Source organism: Marmota flaviventris, chromosome 5 (genome assembly GCF_047511675.1).
Source record: "Marmota flaviventris isolate mMarFla1 chromosome 5, mMarFla1.hap1, whole genome shotgun sequence".
Classification (NCBI taxonomy): domain Eukaryota; kingdom Metazoa; phylum Chordata; class Mammalia; order Rodentia; family Sciuridae; genus Marmota; species Marmota flaviventris.
This window is the reverse complement of record NC_092502.1, coordinates 109,722,511-109,749,393: the sequence shown is the minus strand read 5'-3', so window position 1 is coordinate 109,749,393 and position 26,883 is coordinate 109,722,511. Positions and strand designations below refer to the sequence as shown.

The window sequence follows — 26,883 nt, the reverse complement described above, 5'->3', positions numbered from 1 at the left end:
AATCTGGTATCCAAAAAGACTGACAAGAATGAACTAAGGCAATACAGACTGGCCTAGAGTGATTGATAGATAAATAAAGAGAACATCTTCTGAGACTAGAAAGAAAAAGGCTAGGTTATATGTGAAGACAATGAGATGGCCATGCTGCTCTTTGAGGAGTGAGAAGGTAGAGGGAAGTGAGGAGGTTGTAGAGAGGGGTGAAGGTCAGGAGATCTGCTGAGGAAAATTCCAGAAGGACATGACCAAAAAATTGGCAAAAGAGATTTTAAAAGACTGACAGTAATTCAGAACAACTGATGTGCAGCCCTGATCCACTGATGGAGTTCATTAGACTCGGCACCTGCTTTCACAGTCATAGGATTTTCCTCAACAGCTACACCAATGGGCCAGAGGTTCAAAGAGAAATAATACTATTTAGAGAGGAAATGATTCATATAGAAAACAATTTGAAGATTTTAAAGTCAAAAAGTCATTCACTTTTTTAAAAATAAATTTATTTTATTTTTTTTTATGTGGTCCTGAGGATTAAACCCAGTGCCTCACACATGCTAGGCAAACACTCTACCACTAAGTCACAATCATGACCCCTCATTCAGAAAAATTTAAGACTCCCTCTCTTCATCATCATCACCCCCCCACACACCTTTTTTTTGGTACTGGGGATTGTACCCAGGGGCTCCCACATGCTAAGGAAATGCTCTACCACTGAGTTACATTCCCAAGCTTTTTTATTTATTTTTAAAATTTTGAGACAGAGTCTTGCTAAGTTGCCCAAGCTGGCCTCGAACTTGCAATTTTCCTGCCTCAGCCTCCCCAATAGATGGGATTACAAGCATGTGTCACCATGCCTGGCTTCATTTTCCTTCTGATAAGAAAAGAGAATGTTTAATTTACATGCTTGAAAGCTAGTATTCACCTAGTATATTTTATAGCAACTAATTAGGCTTTAAGGGTTTCAAGAAAATCCAAATTTTGGTTTACTTACTACTTAGGTTGACTTTTGAGCTCATAATAATTGGTTAAAATTTTATGAAGCAGCAGCTCAGGACAACATTTTCTTGACAGCTCTGTAATGATTCTTTTCTAACACTAAACAGGTGGAAATTACGAGAAAGGAAACTCACTATAGGACTAAAGAAAGAAGGCTATTTTGCCATTTCTCCTCAGGTGACCCCAAATCTTCAAAGCTTAGGCTGCTACTGAAGAAATAAACCCAAAGCAAACCTTTACTAGCTGACCTGATGCTGTGGTTGAGACTCCTTGCTAAAGGGCAATGCCCAACCCATTTGCTCTTCTAAAATTTCTACATTGATTTTAGGTTGATGTCTCAAAAAAAAAAAAAAAAAAAGATAGAGGAAAAGGTGGAGAAAAATCATAAGAGACATTTCACTTCGTACAACTGAATGGTCCTGCCCTGGGACTATTAGTTTGGGATAATTTGGGGCATAAAACTCAATGGAGTTATTCTAACCATGTTCCTGTACTTTTTCTCATTCCACTAATAGGCCTTATTTACAACAAGGTAAGAAGTCCTAGGCCAGTGGCTAAATTTTACTTTTCTTATGACTGATTATAGTAAATTTAGAAAAATTAAATCTTAACCTACATAAGCTTGGATTTTCATGGATGTAAAAAATAATAAGTGCCTAAGATTAGATTTACAACTGGTGATTGACTACTAATTGAAATCAATCAGACATAAAACCTTCCCTGCATAACGCGAGCCTACTTTGTTTCTGCAAAGGTTTTTGGATTCCACAATTTTAAGTATTTATATTTTTGTTTCTATGCTGCCACATGGTGGCCATCTGAGGCACCTACATCTGTTTGAAGAAGATATTTTCCTATTCATTATTCAAAGTAGAGAATTTTTGAACCTAAAGTAACATCTACCGAAACTAACATTTAGTCACTCAATTGGGATAGACACATCCTTATTTATGGTTTCTATCATGTGTTCTTTATATCAGTGACATCCTCAAGCAAAGATTCAGGCTTCTCCAGGCTTTGAAGGAATCAATGACCCACAGCAAGGGAAACTGGACTCTCACAAGAAAAGAACTACTGATCCTCTTATGGGAAAGTTTTCTTGATGAAGCAGAGGCTTGGACCTTTTACCATTACCTACTCAGTTTCCTCTGTGATTAATTTTATGTGTTAGTAGGGTGGATGGGGTAAATCTACTGTCAAGCAAAACAAGAACTGGTCCATTAAAGGGCAAACATAACCAATTAAACCTAATAGTTCTTACCAGAACTCTGGAAGCAATAGAAAATTACAATTCATTTATATCACAGTTATGCTATGAAAATAATGAAATACAAAAGGTTCATTATTTCCTAATCCCAAGCCTCTTGCTCTTTCTCTCAAATAAGGGCAGGCCGGTTTTGGTAAACATCTGTTTTTCACAGTTATTTTAGCTTTTTTTCATGGTTAACAGTCTGTGTCATTACTAGATCTATACCGTTTTTGCAGATCACATACTATAATATAGTCATATTTTTGCAGATCACTGTAGTATAATACAGTCATGGACCCTGAAGTAAACTGCCTGGTTTTCAAAGCCTTCACCTTACCATTTAATAATTGTGTCTCCGTTTTCTCATCTGGCAAATGGAAAATGATAGCACTCACTGTCTCCTGGTTCCCAGAATCATAGTAAGATGATATGTGTAAAGCACTTAAAACAGCACTTGGTATTTGGTAAGGGCTCAAAACATGCAAGTCATTATTGCTGAAGTGTGGGGAAAGATCCACCATAAACCACAAACACAACAATATGTGTATTCAAAACTCATAGTGAAAGATAAATTGTGCTCACCTGTAGAAGGTAAAACAGCTGTTGATAGGTTTCTAGTGTTTTTCTCCTCTCCTTACTCAAGCTTTTGATTCCCTGGTGTTCAGTGTTATTCAGTATTTCCATTTCTCCTCCTTTTTTCTTATTCAGTTTTGTTCTGTGTGAGATTACATCCTGTAAAGAATTTCAGGACATTACTGTTTTGCACTCTGGTACTATTTACCTCATCCCTTTACACCCAGAAGCACACTCAGTTGGAAAATTTAATTTCTCATGTTTCCTTCATTAAGAAACAGGAACAGAAAATGTTAAGGAAATGTGCCTTGTAGGTGAATTTGGCTTTTGTAACAAGTATTCTCTGAAGCTGTATTTATTTACTCCTAGGATTTAATGTAGGCACCAAGAAAATTCAATAGAGAATAATACTTTTTAAGAACCAATGCTGGAACACTGGGTGTCCACATTCAAAAGAATGAAGTCAGACTCCTGCCTCACAACATAAACAAAAATTCACCAAAAGAGATCAAAGAATACAATATAAGAGCCCAAACTATAAAACTTTTGAAAGAAAAATCAGACATACATTTCTGTGACTTTAGATTAGGCAATAGTTTCTTAAATAGGAGACCAAAAGCATAAGTGACAAAAGTAAAAAAAAAAAAAAAAAAACTGTCCTTTGTTAAAATGTAAACTTTGTGTGTTTTAAAGGCTACTATGAAAATAAAAAGACAATTCACAGAATGGGAGAAAATATTCGCAAATCCTGTATTGGATAAAAGACTTGTATCCAGAATAAATAACTCTTACAACTAAAATATAGAAAGATGAATAACTCAGTAAAAAAAAAAAAAAATGGACAAAGGATTTGAATTGACATTTTCCCAAAAAAGACATAAAAATGGCTAGCAAGCACCTTAAGAGATACTCAACATCATTGCTTATCAGGGGATCCAAATCAAATCTACAATGAGATATCATTTCACACTAATTAGGATGGCTATCACAAAAAAGGGAATATATCCGTGAGGATTTGAATGAAGTAGAAGAAACATTATAGCTTGTTGGTAGAGACCATCATGTTAAGTGAAATAAATCAAATTCAGAAGGTCAAGGGTTGTATGTTTTCTCTCATATGTGGAAGCTAGAGAGGAAAAAGGAAAAGAAAGATGGAGCTGGATCTCATTAAAAATATATATATATATCAAAGGGAGCTCAGTAGAGGAAAGGGACCAAGGGGTGGGAGGTGGGAAGGTTACGAAGGAGGTGTTGGGAAGTGATATTGGCCAAATAATAGTGTTATATAATGTGTAAATATAAATATGCAACAAAAATCCCATAATTATATATAACCATAATGCACCAATAAAAAATATGGAAAAAATGGTGGGGACCCTCAGAAGAAATTTGGCAGTTCTCCAGAAATTCAACATAGAATCACTAGATGACTCAACAATTCCACTCTCAGGCATATATTTAAGCATACAAAAAATATATGTCCCCACAAAACCCTGTACCTGAGTGTTAACAGCAACAATATTTAAAAGAGGCACAAAGTAGAAACAACCTAAATGTTCATCAACTGATGAACAGATAGACAAAATGTGGTATTCCATACAATTTTTATTGAAGAGTATTTTTGTAAAAATGAGTATTATAGAAATTAGATATGGAAGGGAAAGGAATCCTCTAAATATTTAGCAGAATTAAAGATTTTCTTTATCATGCTCCTTTAATCATTTATAGGGAATCTTGGAAAATGTGGTTGAAACACTGTCAAGTGGTCACTTTGAAAGCTTAAAGTTTAGGACCAAGATTAGGTCCTTCAGATGAGGGTCTACCAGCAGTTTTTACAGAGATCCATGGTAAGAAATATATTTTCTATCTCTTGTTGGTGAACATACACACTATAGGAAACAATACTTATCCTTACTACTGGGACCTACTCTGATATTTGCAATTCATTTTTACTCTATTCCATTTGTTGCCAATTGTGACACACTAAGCTGACTTCATGACCTTCTAATGGCACATGACTCACATTTGAAAGGAGTCACTTGTTCTAGAGTGCCATCCCTGCCTATAGACTGGGATCGCTGTCCTAAAGAGTAAGTGGAAAGAAAGTTTGTATTCCTAAAACAATGTTTGGTGTTTCACTGAGCTCTTAGCCCAACCTCCACAAGAGAACTCTATTTGCAGTCAGCATCAGGAAAGCTTGACCACTGGTCCTTGGAGGAAGCACAGTGGTACTTGGGGCAGTATAGTGTTTTTCTTTGAACACACTATTAACCATCTAGGATCCTTGGTTCCTTCCCAATAAATATCAAAGCAGTCCCTAGTCATTTTTTAATATTTATTTTTTAGTTATAAGTGGACACAATATCTTTATTTTATTTTTATGTGGTGCTGAGGACCGAACCCAGTGCCTCACGCATGCTAGGCAACTGTTCTACTTCTGTGCCACAACCCCAGTCCCCTAGTCATTTTTTTCCCCTAGTCTTTTGACGACTGAAAATATGCCTGCCCCCATTTCCAGCTGCCCCTGGGGATAATAAACACTGTCAGGTCTTGCCGAAAAGGGCAAGATCTAAATTGCTTACTTCCTAATAACTCAATTCTCCTCATGGGGGTCAGCCAAGAGGAAGAAATAAAGCCTTTCAGCTCCAGGATAAGTAAGATAGTTCCATGTGGTTATATCTATTGCTTACAGAAAGATTTTATTCTTTCTCATTCTCAGCTTAGAGGACTTACCCACTTACTTCTGTCACCCTAATTATTTATACTGGGAGAGAGAGAGGGTATTTGATTTGCATTTCCATGGAATTTCCTAAGAAAGCCACATTCCCCCCTCCCTTTGCCAATGTATAAAATAGATTTAAGAGAAAGGAAGTGTACTTACCACTGGATACAGGGTAAGTGAAGGTCCGGGCAGGTGACTGTCTAATATCTTTATCTATAAATCCCAAACATTGCTAGAGTAAATCTGGTTTATAGTGCCATTTAATCCAGGTTTCTCCTCTTCAAATTATTGGTGACATGTAAATCATTCAAATCCCTCAGTTATGTAAACTAAGTCTATTACTCTGGTTTTAAATATATGGTAGGAAAAAACCTTGTTACCTATAATCCCTCACATCCCTCCCAACCACACATTTTCAATGGAAGCCACTCTAAAAGCTGGATACTTTGTTTTGTTGCAGGGTAATGGTTTTTGACTTACAGATGAGAAGTCAGAGTAGGGGTTATGGAAAAGCTCTGGGGCAGAACTCAATTTCTATCCTTTAGAAGTAGAGGTTTCATGAAGAAACGGAGGAAGCAAAGGGCAGAGCTCAGGAGGGGGAAAGAAGGGAGAGCTGTGCAGATGTACCAGTGCCTGTCTGTGGGGGGTCCAAGGGTAGTGCCCCTGTCATAGATAACCCCTTTTTCCTTCTTCCCAGGAAATTCTGACTGGCTAACACAATGCTCTGGTGTGAATGGGAAGCTTTGTTTTGGGAAGCTTGAAGAAGGAAACAAGGACCAACCCAGACAGGGGTTACAAACACAGGCAGATACTTTAACTAACCAAAACTTAATTTTCTTAATTATTCTTACTTAATTCATATTGAACATTAAAGGAATATTGGTTTGAAGGAGCAAGAGTATTTAGCTTCTTCATGATAGTTCCACATCTCAATGTTGCCCTTTTGTCACCATCTTTTCCAGTCCCTTCATAGTAGGATATCTGCATGCAGCTAATATGTTAGGATATAAACAGTTTTGTAGAAGGAACGGGTTAGCACAAAGAACCTGACTTTTGCAATCATAAAAATAAGGGTATCTGCAAAAAATAAGTAGCTTTATGACCTTGCACAAGTTAACCTAGGTCTCAGTGGTCTAACTAAAAAAAAAAATGGGTTTAATAATAGCAATCTTATAGAAGGTTTATAAGGTTGTTGTGAAAGTTAAATACAATATACACAAATCATCAAGCATATTTCTAATGAGGAAAAGGTTAGAAAACATGGCCAAGATCACATGCTAATATAAATAGTGAAATGGTATAATTAGGTAAGTAAAAGAAATCTCAATCCTGAGTTGCAGGAGGTACTGGTCTGCAAATCTGGGCTGTTGCATGATATAGCAAACTCTTGACTAGAGATAACACTGAAAGATTTACTTTTAGTTTCTATATTAATCTCATCTGAATTTATACTTATTCTTTCCCTCTTATGCCTTTAAGAAACTTGACTTCAATTGCTTTGTGTTCTCCAAGATGTTCTTTTTGTCTGAAACAAATGTCAGTCACTTCACTAACTGCTGATTTGAGATTTTCAGAAGAAATTCTTCTTTTAAAAGGATTATATGGGAGACAGAGCCAAGAGGATCAAAAGTTCAAGGCCATCCTGGGCAACTTAGAGACCCTGTCTCAAAACACACACACACACACACACACACACACACACACACACGTAAATAAATAAGGATGGGAATGTATCTCAGTGGCAGAGGGCCCTGTACCCAATACAGCAAAACAAATTAAAAAAACAACAACTGGAATTATAAGGGTATTAAAGAGGGAGCTTAGATCTGTAAGAACTAAGCCACTTCTCTTTAAATTTTTTTTTTCTAACTAAACACATTGTTACTATTAAAAAAAAAAACCAAGAGAAATAAGGGAAAGAGAAGATAAAGAAGATTAATTTCATTGTTTATGATCACTTAATTTTTTTCTTTTCTTCAGTAAATTTTTCTAGAGAAAAGAAATCATAATATTTTAGGTACTATTTTCTTTTCTATATATATTGCGAAACATTTTTACCTGTCCTTAAATATTCTTCAAAAACATTTTTAGTGGCTATAAAACCTACATGTTAAATTCTATAGTTCTCAATTTATTGATTAAGCTGTTTCCCACCTGTGTAGTACCATAAAGCAAACTTTAGTCATCTTATACATAAATCAAATTAAAAATACTACCATCAATGTTAAGATCAAAGACAACATATTTAAAATAATCATCATTTAATTTCTGATAAATATTGGATATAAACTTGGTGTTTGAAAATGTAAGTTGAAAAAATTAACTTTACCTATTTATGTGTGTGTGTATGTTTTTATTTTGTTTGAGACAGAGTTTTGCAGTGTGGCCCTGGCTGGACTTGAACCCCTGGTGGAATCAACTGATCCTCCTGCCTCAGCCTCCAGAGTAACTGGGACTAGAGATAAACCCCACTGTGCCTGGCTTGAAAAATTAATCTTGTTTCATAGTGCTATCAAGTGAATAATAAATGCCTTTTTAAAAATCAAAACAAAAACAAAAAACAAAAACCTGCAAACATTCAGAGAGATCTAGAATTCTGCCATGGTTGTATTTCTTCAAGATACACACTATTTTAAACTATAAGAAAGGCAAGATATTTCCTGTTTACAACATCATGGGGACAGGGTATAACAGCAGTTTAAGGCTATAAAAGGCATTTTCTCCAGGACCTTCTAGAATATATTATACTGTAGAAGTTTTTTTTTATGTGAATCAAACAAATACAAATCTATGATTTTTAAATAAATGAAGTGCTACAGTTTTTTCAGGATAAAATAAAGAAAATAGGGTTAAATATAGAACATTTAAATTGCAGTTTTATTTTTGAATATTTAGAAAATATGATCATGTCCTTTTTTTCACCCTGCTCTGTTTTTCTTAGTTTCTCTTAGACTCTTTCCCTGGTATCTTCATGAGGTCTGGAGGACAAGGGTGGGGCATTTGTGTGCCCACTTGACAAGGTATCCTACGGCTGCTCACTTACTTTCTACCTTTAACCCACTGTAGCTTTCTCTGAACTTCTGGAAGGTTAGCTGTCCTCTTTGAACTATTAGTTTTCTGAAAACTGATTTGGCATATCAGAAAGGAACAGGGACATGGAGAGAGGTCATACCCGAGAAATGCATTCTTCAGTAAAAAATAACTGTTTTTATACTGTTTAGAGAGCAGGCTTCAGCAGATACAAAGCCCACAACGTTACTTATTTAGAAGCTATTAATAGGTGTGGTTTCACTCTGTAGGGACATTTTGGAAATATGTAGGGTGATTCTGGATGTCTGAATCAGAAGGCACTTGTGGTTTCTGTGGGATGCTAGAGATAACAGATGATATATTGTTCAGCAATTTGTGGGGTGATTCTGCTTAAATAATCACCCCACACCCATTTTTCATGGCAGAACTTACATATGCACAATGGATTTTCTCTACACAGATTATTATTATTATTTTTTGGTACCAGGGATTGAACTCAGGGGCACTCAATCACTGAGCCACATCCCCAGCTCTATTTTGTGTTTTATTTAGAGACAGGGTCTCACTGAGTTGCTTAGCACCTCCCCATTGCTGAGGCTGACTTTGAACTCGTGATCCTTCTGCCTCAGGTTTCTGAGCCACTGGGATTATAGGTGTGCACTACCATGCCCAACTCTACACAAGAAATTTTAATATACATTAGATTTTCTATGACTGCAACTGCTATGTATATTGGGGGCAGACCATATTTATTTTGAGGTTTCTAAGGTGTTGTTCTCCATTTTGGAAAATTAGGTGTCATCTGTTCTGTCACTGGGGCATCTTTCTCCTCTGTGGTACTCTCAATCTTTGATCTTTGGTGATTCTGGGAAGAGGCCAAATCCCCTAAAAACTTTATGATATCTTGTAATGTCATCAGGCTTGTGTATTTTCACATTTAGATATGGGCTTTTCATTATGAATCATTTTATTTTTATTTATTTCATATTTATATAAAGGCTTTAGTTTTTTATGAAAGCACATAAGAAACTACAGTTTATTATATGTAAATTTCATTTCAAAATGGTAAAATAATCTTGGAAAATATGTCATAAACAGGAGGCAGAGGATTTTGTAGTCCTGTGACCCATTAACTTATAATAATAAAAATGACAAGTGAACTTGGCTGGACCAAAGTGCCATGAGCATTAACATGTTCATCTTCTTTGTCCTAAGAGCCAACAGTCTTTCGAGCCCCACTGACCTCTAGTGTGATCCTGTTCTTCACCAGGAGTCCAATCTTGATGTCCATCAAGTTCAGGTCTTTCTCCAGCTGTTGATTGGCCCTGATCTTGGTCACTACTTCTTCCCTTAATCGTGCTACCTCCAGCTCCTCCTGGAAATCCAAGTCACTTTGGTCCAATAGGTGCACAAATTTGCGGATTACTGTTAATGGTGGGTTTTCAGAACCAACTGCAGGGAGAAGAACAGAATACTTTAATTAGGAAAGCTTGGAATTATTATCAACAGGAAAGAAAGCAGGCCTATAAATAAAGGATTACCAGAAAAATGTATCAATAAAAGTACTTGTGGAATAAAACATTTTGTATCATGTAAAAATTTGGACAAGGAAACTAATCCTATAAACAAATATACAAAATGGATACTGTCTGGCCCAGTATTTTCTAGTTATCTAATACTCATTTGTCAACTGTCTGTCACACTGTTCCCAGAACTCACACATTGAGAGGACAGTACTATCTGCATCTTATCAATGAAGAACCTGGGAAACTTGAGGCAAGTGACCTCAGCTCTGAGGCCTTATGGCTGAGCCAGATAAGAGATTTATGTTCTTGCTGCAGGAAGCAGAAAGTGGTTAACTCAGCCTAAAAGATCTTTGGGAAGGAGCCAAAACTGGGTGAAAGCTGAATTAGAAAGGGAGTGAAGGAAGACCGTTAAGGACAAACAGGAATCAATGTGATGATAAGAGGAATGAGTGTTCTACTTGACAAAAGTAAAGATTTTAGAAATTGAAAGTTGGTCTTGGTCTTTCTAGTACAGACCAAGGGAGGCTATGCTCAGAACCTAGGGGTTCAACCTCGGTAACTAGGAGAGAGGTTTCTCATATAAATTCTAAGAGGGTTTCCCTTAGTAATTTTAACTTGAGGCTTTAATTGCCCGGAACGCTGACTCTTAAAAAAATTCTTTTAAAATATGCTTTAGTGAGAGCAACTCTGGGTTAATTATAAGAATAAACTGACTGGGACGAAAGACACAGAAGTACAAAGATGACTTGAACAGCCCCTAGGGCCCTCGAAGGTGGTCCTTGTACTTCGGGCTTGATTCTGTGGTGTTTTTGACACTTAGGGAATAAGAAGAGTTAAACCAATAACATAATTTACAGCATGAACCCAGCATGAACAACCAAATATAGAGTCATCTAAGTTTCTAGATGGGACAAAGATGTTTGTGATTATCACCTTGGGGAGATGAGATTTTCTTTTCTTGTTCTTTTTAATTCTCATGAATTTCTTATGTGAATATGTTTTATCTTTAAGGTAAGGTATGTGTATGTGGAGGGGGTTGATAAGCCAGCTACTTAACAGTTTAAATGTAGGCTTATCTTGTGATTAATTCTTTTGCTTTAGATGCTTGATCTAGTTCATTTAATATAAAAATAAAATTTAATATAAAAATAGCATTTATGCCAACTCCATTCTTTTTGAGGAAGAAATCACACCCACTCTGCTTATCCCTTCCACTTACAATAGGAAGGCCCATTCCTGTCACAGAGCCTGAGATGATCACAATCTACAGGATACAATGGCATCATCCTCTGTTCTTGGAGTGGCCTCTGAAGCCACTGAAGCTGGAAAACACTTGTTTTCACTGTTTAATAAGGAATCCAGGCTCTGTTTCTAAATGTTTCACTTACCTAGTGTTTTGTAGTCATCTCTAGCTTTGCTTGCTCTCAACAAGGACTGTATTTTCACAATTTCATTTTTCTGAAAAACATTGAGACAAGTCATGATCCCAGAGTCCCATCTGCCCCACGACTTCAGAACTTAGAACTTTAAGAACAAATAGTACATCACAATTGATGCTGTTTAGAACTGGTGATCCTTAGACACAGTGTGTTTAACATTTATGTTTCCTTCTTTTTTGAAGAGGGGTCACAGAGGTTAGCTTCCAGAATAAACAAGACTATAAGGGGACTGTTTAAAGAGATCAAAAAAGAGAAACAGACTTCAGCATAGAACTTTGATGATTCAATCTCTGCTCACACATCTATTTAAAGATTCTGAAAAAAATTTCTCCAATGGGTTTCAATTTAATCAGTGAATAGTTAGAAAACTGTACATGCAAGTGCTGGAAAATACTTCTCTAGAATCTTCTCTCCTATCACTATCCCACACTGTTTTCTTCTTACTCTCCACTCCTGACTAATGAAATCATACTCTCAGTATAACTTCTCAATAAAAAATGTAAACTTCCAAATAATGACGCATTAGGCTCTACCACCTAATTTTTCCTAAGTGGTCATTAGCATCATTTAATAAAAATCATTCAGTGCTAACCAACATTCAATAAACATTCTTTTAGTTCATTTTCAATCCAGTTAAAAACCCGCATGCACTTCTCTTACATGATCCACGAAATACTGTAGTCGTTTAACGTAGCTCTTTCTTGCTTTTGCCATTCGGAACCAGGACTGAATCTAAAATTAAGTAAAATGGAGGAATCAAAGTGATCACCAAACAATGCTTTAATATAATTTTACACAATCTTTCTAAAAATATTGATACCTCATCTGATAAAAAATGAACAGGCTGCTAAGTAATACCTAAAGCCTGCCCTTCACTTCCCATTTCTTTCACCACTTTTCTAGGGAGGTTCAAAACACCTTGTTACCTTTCATCCCACTTCCTTAATGGGAGGGAGGTGGAGAGAGATGTAGCTTTTTGCTATTTTCTTTTAATCTTAAATAAAAGCCAAGAGAGAAGGCATTTTGGTGAGAGTTGCAATGAGTCAGGGAATCAAATTAATCCAAGTCCAGGATTTTCATCATCATCCCATTAAATGCAAGCAATATCCTTTAGATGTCTACAGGAAAATATCTCAAGAGATCTCAGAGGAACCAATTGCTACCAACAGTTTTCTGAAGGAATGGGCATATTCACCCCACTGAACACATAGCATTATTTGGTTCAGGAGGTAATGTACAATGAATGTAGACCATGTCATTCTCTGACTTTACCATCTAAAATATTTAGTTAAATGAATCTCATCTGATTCCAGCTTCTATCCAGCTCTGCTGTTCTAATCTCATCTGGGACTTTCAAGTTATCTACAACCTCATTTTTTACAGTCTTTTGGCTTTCAGCTCTCTGAGTGCAGTGACCACAGTGCCTTTGCTTGCTCTAGAGCTCAGAACTATCTGCCTGGGTAGAAAACTGAGTTATCCTGGTTCAACATTCAATTACATATCTTAAATTAGCTCTAATTCCTTTTGTCATTGGTTTTGCATTTGCCTTATAATTAAGGTTTTCTTTCTACTGGTATGTTTGAGCATTCTAAATATTATTAGCAAATGTAAGAAGAGGCACATGAACTAAGGCTGGGTTTAAATAATCAATTTAAATAATCAATTTAGATTATTGAAGTTTAAATAATCAATTTAGATTACTGGAGTTTAAATAATCAATTTAGACTTTCTAGACAAATTGAGAACATTTACTGGCTATAGAATCACTTTCACATGATTCTCAAAACCACATAAATGAACTAATTGTAGTGGTTCAATTGAACTGACTGAAGATGATCAGTCTAAATGAGTAGCAGAATTGGGATTTAAACCCAGGACTGACTTCGAGACTCACACTTACCCTTTCTGCAACTCTGTATAAATCAAAATCAAAACAAAGTGAGGGGAAAGGTTAAAGCCAAGCACTTGATATGGTAGGAAAGGATATTTACCTTCACAATAGAATTAATATTGTCAACGAACATTTTTCGCCTGGCTGTGTATGCCTTCTGTTGTTTATGTCCCTTCCAAAAAGCCTAAGGAAAAGAGTGAGTTATGAGTTATTGATGAGTGAGTTTCCCACAGTTGACTAAAATGTAAGCACAGACACATCTCAGGAAGCACTGAGTTGGGACACCATCAGGGTCTCTCCCTTCTAAATTTAACCAGGATACCATCTCCAGGGGTTGACATTTAACTGGGGCAGAGAATACCAGCTCATGGCTGAGATTTGTCCCAAGATGGGAAAGGAATAATGGGGGTTGAAAGCTTTCCCTGCTTGAAAGCTTATTTTACCAAGGGTCTGGGGTGATGCACTAATAAAGTAGAATTACCCCCAAACACACAGGTGCTAGTGTTATATTTGTTAACAACATAAAATGCTTAAAAATAGTGACTAATAAGTATCGTTACTCCAGTGATTGGTTCACCATAGCCCAGATTGAAAAGAAAGACACGCCACTAACTTATGACCCTGACTCCCTGAAAACATGAGTGCTATTAATTTAGCCATTTATTATTTTATGTATTCCTACAGAAAAGTTAATGATGCTTCAATTAAAATATCTTTTTTAAAAAATTGTAGATGGACACAATATCTTTATTTTATTTATTTTTAAGTGGTGCTGAGGATCGAACCCAATGCCTCACACATGTGAGGCAAGCGCTCTACCACTGAGCTACAACCTCAGCCCCAATTAAAATATCTTTACTTGGTTATTATAATAATGAGAATTTTTATAGGAAACATTTCTGAAAATTGGATATAAACTGTTATCATTAGAATAATTAAATGTATAATTGTCATTAGTTTCTTCCAATTCATCTTGAGGACTTTTTATTAAAGTACATTTGAAACTCACCCCAACTCTCTGATCTTGTCTTCAAATTAGAAATTAAATACAATAAAAGGTATAAAAACAATAGTCGAATTATTTTTGTCAATTTCTTTTCATGTCTGCATATATCAATCTACCTTCCTCATTGTTTTAAAAAGTGTAGGTGGATGGAAATCAATAAATGTAATTCATCACTCAATAGACTCAAAGATAAAAATCATAAGATCATCTCAATAGATGCAGAGAAAGCATTTAGCAAAATACATCATCCCTTCATGTTCAAAACGCTAGAAAATCTAGGGATATCGGGAACATACCTCAAAATTGTAAAGGCTATCTATGCTAAACCCCAGGCCAACATCATTCTAAATGGAGAAAAACTGAAAGTATTCCCTCTAAAAACTGAAACAAGACAGGGATGCCCACTTTCACCACTTCTATTTAACATAGTTCTTGAAACTCTAGCCCGAGCAATCAGACAGACAAAAGATTAAAGGAATATGCATAGGAAAAGAAGACCTTTAGCCCTATTTGCTGACAATATGATTCTATACCTAGAAGACCCAAAAAGTTCCAACAGAAATCTTCTAGAACTAGTAAATGGATTCAGCAAAGTATCTGGATATAAAATCATCACCCATAAATCAAAGGTATTTCTTTATATTAGTGACAAATCCTCAGAAAAAGAAACTAGGAAAACCATCCCATTTACAATAGCTTAAAAAAAATACTTGGGAATAAAAACTTAATGATTAAGTGGTGAAAGACTGCTACAATGAAAACTACAGCACGCTAAAGAAAGAAATTTAAGAAGACTTTAGAAGATGGAAAGATCTACATAGCTCTTGGATAGGCAGAATTAATATTGTCAAAATGACCTTACTACCAAAAGCACTATACAGATTTAATGCAATCCCAATCAAAATCCCAATGACATTCCTCATCGAAATAGAAAAAGCAATCATGAAATTTATCTGGAAAAACAAGAGATCCAGAATAGCCAAAGCGATCCTTAGCAAGAAGAGTGAAGCAGGTGACATCACTATTCCAGACCTTAAACTATACTACAGAGCAATAGTAACAAAAACAGCATGGTATTGGCACCAAAATAGACCTGTAGACCAATGGTACAGAATAGAGGACAAAGAGACCAACCCACATAATTACAGTTATCTTATGTTAGACAAAGGTGCCAAAAATGTACACTGGAGAAAAGACAGCCTCTGCAATAAATGGTGCTGGGAAAACTGGAAATCCATATGCAACAAAATGAAATTTAACCCCTATCTCTCACCATGCACAAAACTTAACTCAAAGTGGATCAAGGACCTAGGAATTAAACCAGAGACCTTGTGCCTAATAGAAGAAAAAGTAGGCCCTAATCTCCATCATGTGGGATTAGGCTCAAACTTCCTTAATAAGACTCATATAGTACAAGAATTAAAACCAAGAATCAATAAATGGGATGGATTCAAACTAAAAAGCTTCTCAGCAAAAGAAATAATCAATGAGGTGAATAGAGAGCCTACAGAATGGGAACAAATCTTTACCACAAGCACTTCAGAGCACTAATCTCTAGGATATATAAAGCACTAAAAATCCTTAACATCAAAAACAACAACAACAACAAAACCCAATCAATAAATGGGCCAAGGAACTGAACAGAAGATGATATACAACCAATCAACAGATATATGAAAAAAATGTTCAACATCTCTAGCAATTAGAGAAATGCAAATCAAAACTACTCAAGATTTCATCTCACTCCAGTCAGAATGGCAGCTATCAAGAATGTGAACAAAAATAAATGTTGGCGAGGATGTGGGGGAAATGGCACACTCATACATTGTTGGTGGGACTCCAAATTGGTGCAGCCAATCTGGAAAGCAGTATGGAGATTCCTTGAAAAACTGAAAATGTAACCACCATTTGACCCAGCTATCCCACTCTTCGTTTTAGACCCAAAGGGCTTAAAAACAGCATAATACACGGACACAGCCACATTAATGTTTATAGCAGCACAATTCACAATAGCTAAACTGTGGAGCCAACCTAGATGCCCTTCAGTAGATGAGTAGATAGGGAAACTTTGGTATATATACACAATAGAACATTACTCAGAGAGAATAAAATCATGGCATTTGCAAGTAAATGGGTGGAGTTGGAGAATATAATGCTATGTGAAGTAAGCCAATCCCAAAAAACCAAAGGCTGGATGTTTTCTTTGATATGAGGATGCTGACTCATAATGGTGATGAGGAGGGGGATGGGAGGAGTGTAGGAACTTTAGATAGGGAAAAGGGGAGGGAGGGGAAGGGAGCGGGCAAGGGGGCAGGAATGACTGTGGAATGGTTAGACATCATTATCCTAAGTTCATGTATGAAAATACGAATGGTGTGAAAATACTTTGTGTACAACCAATGACTTGAAAAATTGTGCCTCATATGTGTAATATGAAATGAATTGCATTCTGCCACCATGTATAATAAATTAGAATAAATAAATAATTTAAAAAATGTATGTGGAATTTTATTATTTCAAAAATAATATAGTCTTTGTAAAGACTCAAAATGAAAAAGTCAGAATTGAATCAAAATGATTAACAGAGCGCTTATTCCGGACTTTCCCCATGATTTGCATCCCTAGAAATGACAATTATGCTTTAAAAAATTAATTAAAAATTGATTCACATAAAGCTGCAAAAAATAATATATTGAGTTCCATATACCCTTCACCCAGCTTACCCAATGGTAACATCTTACAAATATTCTTTGTGTGTGTGTTTGTGTGCTGGGAATTGAACCCAGGGCCTTGTGCATATGAGGCAAGCACTATCAACTGAGCTATATCCCCAGCCCACAAATATACTTTTTTTTTGGGGGGGGGGGGTTTGAAAACATTTTTATGATTATTTGATATGTAGATATACAGTATTTCCCCTCTTATTTACATATTGTTTCTCATTTTTTAAATTAAATTATTAATACAGCTACATACAGAACTGTATTGCACTCAAACCAAGGGATGAACACAACAGGTGAAAGGGAAGTGGGCACATTACTAACCAGGAAAGTGTTTTGCATCTGGAGGAATAGGAAGCTTTCCAAGATATCCCCCCCCCCCCCTCCCCCCGCCCCTGCACCCACCACCATGTTCCAGAATTCCTTTAGGGCAGGTTTGCTGGAGACAAACTCTCTAGTTTCCTCTTCATTCCTAAAGGATATTTTTCTGGATATAGAATTCTTTGTTGATAGTTCTTCTCTTTCAGCACTTGAAAACTGTGATACCACTCACTTCCTTCTGGATGTCTGAAGTTCTTATGAAAAATCCTGTCACAGAGTTGTCTTCCTCCTAGGTAAACTGTCCTTTCTGTCTGCTGCTTTCAAGATTTTATTTTGTTTTGGTAATGGGGATTGAACCGCTGAACTACACCACCAGCCCTTTTCATTTTATTTTGAGACCAGGACTTGCTAAGTTATCCAGACTGGCCTCAAACTTGTGATACTCCTGCCTCAGACTCTCCAGTCACTGAGAACTTTTATCTTTTGTTTTTTGGAGTTTGGTTATGGTCTGTCTTGATGTAATTTTCTTTGGGTTCATGCTGTTTAGAATTTGCTCAGAGTCAGGTGTACTAGTGCATGCCTATAATCCCAGAATCTTGGGAGGTTGAGGCAGGAGGATCTCAAATTCAGTCAGTCTCAGCAACTTAGTGAGGCCCTAAGCAACTTGGTGTGAGACCCTGTCTCAAAATAAAAAAATCAAAAGGACTGGGGATGCACTTAACTCAGGGTAAGTGTACCTAGGTTCAATCCCTGGTACCAAAAAAGAAAAAAATTCTTCTATCTATCTATCTATCTTTATCCTATTCTGAGCACTTGTGGGAAATGTTATATTGGCCATTTTATTTGTTCTGTTTTGTGGTACTGTAAATATATTTTCTGTGTAGTGCATATGTAATAATGAAGTCTTTCAAACTACCTAGACCTCAGAGGTTATTACTAAGTTTTATAGATTTTCACTGTTAATCTGGAAAATCTGGTTTGCTGAATTGGTTGCCTTACCTGATAACTGGTCACCCAGTACAGTCATATTCAAATTACCAAAATCAAATCCTAAAGCACAAATTCTCACCCAATGTTGGTCAGCCAAGGGAGTCCTAAACATTTTCCTCTTCTCCCTTTCTCCTCAAAAGTAAAATTCATCAGTTTACAGGGATAGATTCTCTGAAAATAATGTGATGATCAACTCCCCAGTGAGGTCCTCCCCTACTTCCTTCCAGCCCTCAGACTCTGCTACTACTGGCAATCTGGAGTTGATTCACATAAGCCATTTCTTTTTCTCTGCATAGATGCTTGCAGCACTCCTTGACCTTTAGTTCAATAATTCAGTAACTCCTCGGTCCAAGTTTTGGAGTCTATCACTATTGCATCCTTACCAGAAGTGGTATTCATGCTCTCTTCATTTCAAGGGGAGTGGGGAACTTTCTTCCTGTAGTTACATATTTTTTTCTCATTTCCTCCTATGCCACACCAATGATCTCAGAATTGGATCCCCACTCTCTGTCATCCAAAGTCATCATCTCTATCACCTAATCGTATTGAGCATTAAAGAACAACATGCTGGGGAGTGTCTGCTATGTGAATTATTCCATCCAATCCTCACAATCCCACAATACAATGGGCATTATAACATCTGTATGAGAAAATGCATTTAAAATCATTCATTCTTTTGGCCAGCTTTTGGTACATATTTTCAAGCTCTACAGGTCTGTTTCAAGTATTTCAGTGTCCATTTTGTATTCTGCAGTTTTAGATTCATTTATATCCTATGATGTCATTATTTCTCAGTTTCCATGGTTGTCAGTTGTCTTTTCACTTTATTCTGTGGTCTTATCTTGTTTCATTAACTCCATGTCTTATTAACTTCCTTGAGCAGGAATTTACAAGCAGTTTCAGTATACAATTTTCTTCTGGCTTCTGGAAGAACAACCTTAGATATATACTTCATTTATATTTTTACAGGTCATACTCCTTTGTCTGTTTTTGATATAAAGTTTTTGTTCTTATTTATAAGATATTTTTCTCACTTATTTCCAAACTTACAGAATTTTATCAAGGCCTTGTATCTCCTCGAAGATAATATGGCTATTTAGAGTCTCCTTTCTTGACTTCCTTCTGTGTTGACCTGGGCACCTTCTAATTCATTTCATAAGCATTTGAGACACAGCATTGGATGGGGATTATACACATTCTCTTTACCACTCTTCAGTTCCTTTGTAGAAAACTGAGGATGGCACAGGGTGATGGAGCCTTGGTATGGCTGGTCTGTGCTATAAACTTTCTTTCCAAATTTGTGGAGACTAATTGTCTGGGGCCAATTCAGCAAGCTAGAAAGATTGAGCTGTTTTACGCAAAGGAAGTCCTCAGATATTAGAACATTTCTCTAGTTCAGGATGAAAAGCCACTTTGGTGAGAAATGAAATAAGCACGACACCCTTTGGTTCATGGTCTTATGGTTTTGTGGGTTGGATTACAGGACAGCACATTTACTTCTGGTTCTCATCTGTGAAACTAATTTACCTTTGGACCTTGTTAATAAACTGCCAGAAAAATGTAAAGAAGGCATGGTGGGGTGAATTCAGAGTTGGATGGCTTCTTCTTCAATCCTGCTCCTCTGCTGAGGTGGAGGAACATGACTCCAAATGACTGTTTCTTTCCTTCCCCAGCCTGCTCATGACTTCAGCCCTGGGTTTGAATACTAGGGGGATTCTATACTGATGGGCTTTTCATTATGTCTCCCAATTGTGACACTGGCCCACATCTCAACATTGGAGAGCATGGATTGGTCCAAATTGTATCATATCAGCTCATACTCTGAATTTTGTGGAAATCTTAGCATCAATATAGCATCATTGCAAATTTTATATTTTTATATTTTAGGATTATGTTCATATCCTGTGTGTTTTGACTAACCATTTATGAAAATAAGGAATAACTAGAAAACTCATTGGCTCACCTAGAAAAATCCCTTGAATGTCAGGTTTTAGCAGAAATTTCTTTGAAAAATTCATTTCTGCCTTGATAACATCTTGGGCAAATTCAAACACTTGAGTATCTATCATATACAAGACACAAGAAGACAAATATTCGTAAAACTTTTTTTCTTCCCGGAATGACATTACACTTAAGCGGGGAAAGTAGATGAGCTCAATGATAAGCCACACAAGAGAAGCTCTACAATGGAAAACTTTCAATTTAGGAAATTTCATAGTTAATTGGCCAAAGCAAAAACCCATCAAACTCAGTCAATAACAGTATCACACTAGACTCATGAAAAAAGGACAAAACACACAGTCTTTTGGAAGGCATTGTGATGGTTGGTAGAGGGCACCAGGGAAACACAGTCTGGCAAATACCTCTCTTCCCAACCAGAAAGTTCCACAAGTCATGCAGGTTTATATGTATCACTTACAACAACATCAACAACAATGAACTGGGGAATGAGGATTTGTCCTGCAAGCCTAAGTGAAGAGTGACAGATTATACAAGGGAGAAGAGATTCTCTCGGGGATGCTAACTCAGTTCTTCTGTTCTTTCAGGCTAGAAGAAGCTTGATGACATTCAATATCCATCTACCACGAAAACCCAAAGTTGGGTAAAAGGTGGCATATACAAAGCCAGCATTTTAGAAAAGCGTGTTTTCAACTTTGATCTGAGGCGTCCCTTTGGCTCCAACCTGGTTGGTGGCAGGTGGATCTGGGCAAGTCTACAGTGCCCCAAAATACTCTCCATAAAGCCACAAGTTAAAAGTCAATCATCAAAATATTTCCCCTTTGAAAGTCTAACTAAAGTAGATGAGGGGGGTCACTGATTAGCTAAAGATCTGCAGTCCGAGTTGTTTATTAGAAGGCTCATAGTAGACTCTCCTGTTTTCAAAGAAATCATTTTCAGGGGAAAGGACAGTTTATTGTTAACCAGTGGTAGGTGAGTCACATACCTGTATTTTGATCACATTTGCTTCTTGTTCATACAAAAAAGATTTCCTAGCTTCAAACTCTTCCCTAAGGAGGGATCCTGAACTTCCTTTAAGGTGAAGAAACAAATCTTCTGAAGTAGACCACATCTTCTCACGGATGTAATTTACAGTGATTTCCTCAATGATGTCCTGGCAAGAGATATTTCTTATGGTTACACTTCACACATCGGGTGAAAGGACATACAGAATAGCCTGTGGAAATGGTATCTTTTAGAAAATGATCTAGATTGTTCTTTTTGGCTTGGTCTAAAAACAGATTTAACCAGAGCCAAGGGATGAAGTGGCTTAGCTTCTTTCTAGAGTCATAATTTTGGAATCCTCTGAGATTGGTGCTGAGGTAGCATGAGATGGTGGTTGGATGACCTTGGGCTTTGGAGACAGAGATGTACAGATGATGCTAACAAGAACCACGTGTGAAGCACGAGCTCCACAGAACATAAAAGGGACAAGGATGACGACCATAAGAACATGCATCGCCTCATCTCTTCCTCTGGCTGCTGAGGAAAAGAGCTCCATGCCCACAAAGTCCTCAGGCTTCCCTTTCTCCTTTCTTGCCAGGATAGAGCAGGGAAAGCCCTGCAGTGAGTTGGGGAAACTCAAAGTGATGCTCAGGGACAAATAAAATACTTGGAGCAGAAAGAAAAGGGGTGGAAGAGGAAAGATAAGCACTTGTAACACGGCCAAACAGAGGAAATCTAAAGGAATGAGGAAAAAAGGAAGAAGGGGGATTATGACAAGTTTATATTGCCTATGAATTGGGTTTACTTTTTTGTTCATTGTGAAATTCAAGCCAAGACTGGATTCACTTCTACGACTGAAGACTTATCCAGTGCATTTGGAACCAATAGTTGGTTAATTTAAATAGCTAAAAGTGAAATCATTCAAAAATATGTATACACACACACACACACGCAATTCATTAAATAAAATCAGTGACTTCGGGTTATTCAGAAAAAAATTCATTAAAAAACAACAACAACAATCCCACAGGGTGAGCCCCTCCACCTAATAGACTGATGATGCACAATGTAACAAAAAGTTATACTGGAAGCATCTTTGGATGCCACATGTGCAATTTTTTTTTTCTTTTTTGTACTGGGGACTGAACTCAGGGACACTCAACCACTGAGCCACATCCCCAGCCCAATTTTATATTTTTATTAGAGACAGGGTCTGAGTTGCTTAGCACCTCACTGTTGCTGAGGCTGGCTTTGAATTTGAGATCCTCCTGTCTTAGCCTTCTGAGCCACTGGGATTATAGGCATGTGCCACCATGTTCGGCCTCACATGAGCAATTTTTGATTCTGAATTTTAACTCTTCAATGCTGCTTTCTTCACAGTCTGGTACATCTTTTCAATCATGGCATAAATATTTTTTAGTATTTTCCATAATCTGATTTTTTTTTTCAAAAAATTAGCACTAACAATCCATTGCTTCAATAAAAACTTAAGAACTTTGAAAATCTGGAATTAGCTTAAAAACTATGTTCTTCAGTCTCTTCTTATCATTTAAAATTTTTGTCATTTATTGTTGTTTGACAAAGGCCACAGTTTTCCTTTTTTTAGCACATATGGCTACATTGTGGTATCTGATGTTATTGACTTCTAATGATACAATGAGATCTATATTTGTGTATTCTATTTTTTTCTTCTTGAAGATTGAACATGATTAGTATCAGTATTTTCTCTTTAAACATATTACAATGCCTGGATCCATCAGCAATTTCCATACTTTTGGGGTCGAACTTTAAGTCTTAAGTTCAAAGCAATCTTGGTAAACATTCCTTCAGGAGACTTTCCCCAGGGAACCATTACTCACTTTATATAGGACCTATGTTTCTATGTTAGAAAAACATCTAGTTCTTGATTTGCATCTTGTGTTATTAATTCCACAGGAATGGATACATATGACCCTCAGAGATGCTGATGGTTGTGTCAAAAAACACCAACAGTGGAACAATGGAAAAAACTGTAGATTAGAAATTAGGAGCATGGGGCATAAACAGTTTATTGATGGATTCTGTGTAAAGTGCACAACTAGTAGATGTTGCTTTATCCACTCTGCACCTCCATTTCCTCACTCAGAGAAATGGAAGATGATATTTATTCTGTCTCCTCTTGGAGAATGATTTGGGGATCAAACTGATGTGAACATATGCTGGAAAGTGAAACTCCATGTTAACCAAGGGCATTTGGCTATGTTTGTGGTTTCAGAGATCTTATTTGTAGAGCTACATATCTTGGGGGTATTTGTAGGCATACCAGTTAAGATTACTTTTGGCCAAAACTTATTACACAAATCTTTTCATAAGTATTGAGTCCAAATTCACAGCCCTCCAATTTAATGCCTCTGGTTTCTTCATGGTCTCCCACCACCAATCTCCCTCAAAACAAAGGGCTTCCCAAAGGTGGCTTTTCTGGTATGATCCACCCTATAATCTGCTTTCAGATTAAGTTCCTTTTCATTTTAGGAAACTTTTATGAGGCATCTAGTGTTATTTCCATGTTATAAAAAATATTCAGATCTAATAAAGCTATGGTCACAAAGAAATCAATCTGTTGCTAAGCTGCTCCTTTCATTCCTTTACAAAGAAGAAAGAACTAAAAAAAAAAAAGAAAAAAAAAAAAAAGAAAAAAAAGAATGAAATTACATGACCTAGAACTGAGACCAGAAAGAGCTCATTTGCCCTACTTTTTCTTACAGTTTTGCTCATAAGTTGTTTATCATCTTTCTTTGTAAATACTCAGCCCTGAGTTCTTGCACTAAAAACTGCTGCATCATGTGGAACACAATGTACAAGTCAGATGGAGAGAAATTCACAGGTCCCCTGAGACTTAGGCCAGTATTGTATATAATGAGAAATGGCCTTTGACCAAGTGATCCTAACGGACTCTTCTAAGTGGGTTTCTTTTTTCTGTATTTTAACACACCACAGGTCCTAATAGTCAATAAAGATATTATATATGTCAATTAATGCATTATTTCTTTGTTTCTAACAAGAAGCTTAGATAGGTACTATTTATATATGTCTTTGGTTAAAATGGGATGGGAAAGAATGGATAAATGCTTTTGGTAAGTAAAATCTGCAGACAAAAACTTTCAAATATGGGCCAATGAGTCATTAAAAGGGGGATTTAAAAATTATATTTTATTTATTTATTTTATTTTATTTTATTTAACTAGAGCTTTCTGATTATACATAGTAGTTGGGTTCATCCTGACAAACTCATACCTGCATGGAAATTGATTTCAGTCCATGATCCCCCTCTTTCCCTCCCACCCTCTCCCCATTCTTCTTCCTCTACTATTCTATACTTCCTTTTGCTCATCTATTAATTTGTATTTTGTTGGGTTTTTTTTTATGTAATATTATCCATCTGTCCCCTTAAAAGGGGATCTTCAGAGGTTAATTTAAATTCTGACTCACTGTGATATGTTTAACCTTTGGTTAGTATAACAAATGGGGAAATGGCAAATTTTTATCTCAGTTAATTAAATGTATAAAATACACTTGGTTGGGTTATTTCCATTTACATTTGGGTATGAGCACATCAAAAGCTTCAGAAATTACATTAAATATTGAAAATATATTAAAATGAAGCAAACATTTAAAGTTTACTCATTCTGTCCTTTCCTAAAGCCAGCCTGGAGATGGCTGGGATCATCTGTGGCAAAGACGCCTTCTCCAGCACTGTGGAGAAAAAGTCACATTTTGGTGGGAAAGATATCATGTTACATTGTAGGCTATGGTGGTGGTGGTGGGGTAGGGTGGGGTGTGGGAGGATAAGACATTTTGAATACTGACAAGCTGGAAATTATAACTAGTTGAACTATGTCATGGAAGACTGATTTTTCTAGAATAATCTACCACACCAAATAAACTGCAAAAGCTTTCTTGCCCATTCTTTTTGGTTTTGTTAATGCCACTGAGGAATTAAAAAACAAAATTGCTAGAGTAACAAATGCAGCCACATTCAATGCATTACCTGAAGATTTTATTCCATGCCAAGCCTTCAAATAAACCAATTAGTTCCTTCCATCGTTTTCACAAAACAAAAATAGAAAAGCTATCACACTTATCTTTATACCAAATAGGTTGCCATCAAAAAGCAGTCTCCTACCTCAATTTCTTTTCCCATGATCCATGACTGTTTCAGCACATATGATTCAGGTGGCCCCCAAGAACTCTCTTGAGAATCAATGTTGTAATAGTAATCATATTTATCATGCAGATTGAGTTTGAACCATGAGCCATCACTAGAAGCTAAAGAAAAAATGTTTGTTAAATTCTACAAAGGAACATTAGTGTATTTCATTACTACGTTAAACATGTAAACTACATGTTTACTACACCTTGAACATTAGTGTAGTTTCTTCAATATAAAATATTGTCAATGAGAAGGAAAAGCAAACAAAGAATCTGTGCCCCAGGTAGATGTGAACAATATTACAAGTAGACAGAGGAGATCAATGAGCAAGATCTTCTTAGCTCAGTCTTCCAACAATTTCTCCTAAAAGAAGGGACCCACGTTTGGGTTGGGGGACAGTGATCTGCATTGGACCCAAGCAGAAGTGAGCTGTCTTTGGAGACAAATTTATCCAAAGTATGAAGGCAAATACACACCACAAAGCTCAACTAAAGTGAGGAAAAAGAAAGATCCTAATTCCTCTGAGTCATATTGCTCTACAAACACACAAAATGAGAAAAAAAAAAAATGCCGAAAGCACTTCATTTGGGTTAGGAGCATACTAGAAAAATCTATGGTGGTCATGGCTTAAATTGGTCAAGAAGAATGATGCTTCCAAATGAATCTATGGGCTACACTTCATATTTAGAAATCTTTATTTTAGACCAGAGAACTAAAAATAACAACAACAAAAGCTTAAATGTTCTTTGACTGAGCTTAGTCTAAGTCAACTGTTAACAAGTGAGCTTTAGACTCACTATCTTTATAAGTAAATCAAGTCCAAGTGACTATCTCCATAACTATTTAAACGCATTCAAATGACTAAGCAGACGTAACTTTAAGTCATGTTAATATGTGCCTTTTGGGGGGGTTGTTGTTGTTGTTTTTAAAATGCCTTTGTCAGTGCCTAGGAAGAAAGATGTACCTCTTGAAGTGTGCAATCAGATAGCTGTTCAACTGTTGGTGGCCTTTTTTATCTGACTTTTTTTTTTTTAACTAAGCATACTGTTTTCAAAGTTCATCCATGTTGTAGCAGGTATCGGTTCTTCAGTCCTTTTTTGGCTGATAATATTCTATTGTCTGGCTGTGTCTTATATTGTTTATCCATTACTACTTAATATCCTCCACTGAAATGTTGTGCAATTATGTACCATCTTTCTCACAAAGGATTAAATGATAGAATTGATTAATATAAAAATCTGAACAACAATCAAATACAAAATATAAGGCAAAAAAATCTGAAGTACTATATGTT

At 36.4% G+C, this 26,883-nt stretch overlaps 1 protein-coding gene across 1 annotated transcript in view; it reads right to left on the bottom strand.

The window, feature by feature from the left end:
* Window positions 1-26,883, bottom strand: part of Iqgap2 (IQ motif containing GTPase activating protein 2) — a 296,887-nt gene that overhangs the window by 46,394 nt on the left and 223,610 nt on the right. The window contains exons 16-22 of the mRNA XM_027927746.2: window positions 25,563-25,705; window positions 21,402-21,569; window positions 13,521-13,604; window positions 12,190-12,261; window positions 11,479-11,548; window positions 9,808-10,016; window positions 2,822-2,971 (exon numbers count right to left, since the gene is read on the bottom strand). Coding sequence (XP_027783547.2) covers window positions 2,822-2,971; window positions 9,808-10,016; window positions 11,479-11,548; window positions 12,190-12,261; window positions 13,521-13,604; window positions 21,402-21,569; window positions 25,563-25,705 — 896 coding nt within the window. The remainder of the gene's footprint in view (window positions 1-2,821; window positions 2,972-9,807; window positions 10,017-11,478; window positions 11,549-12,189; window positions 12,262-13,520; window positions 13,605-21,401; window positions 21,570-25,562; window positions 25,706-26,883) is intronic.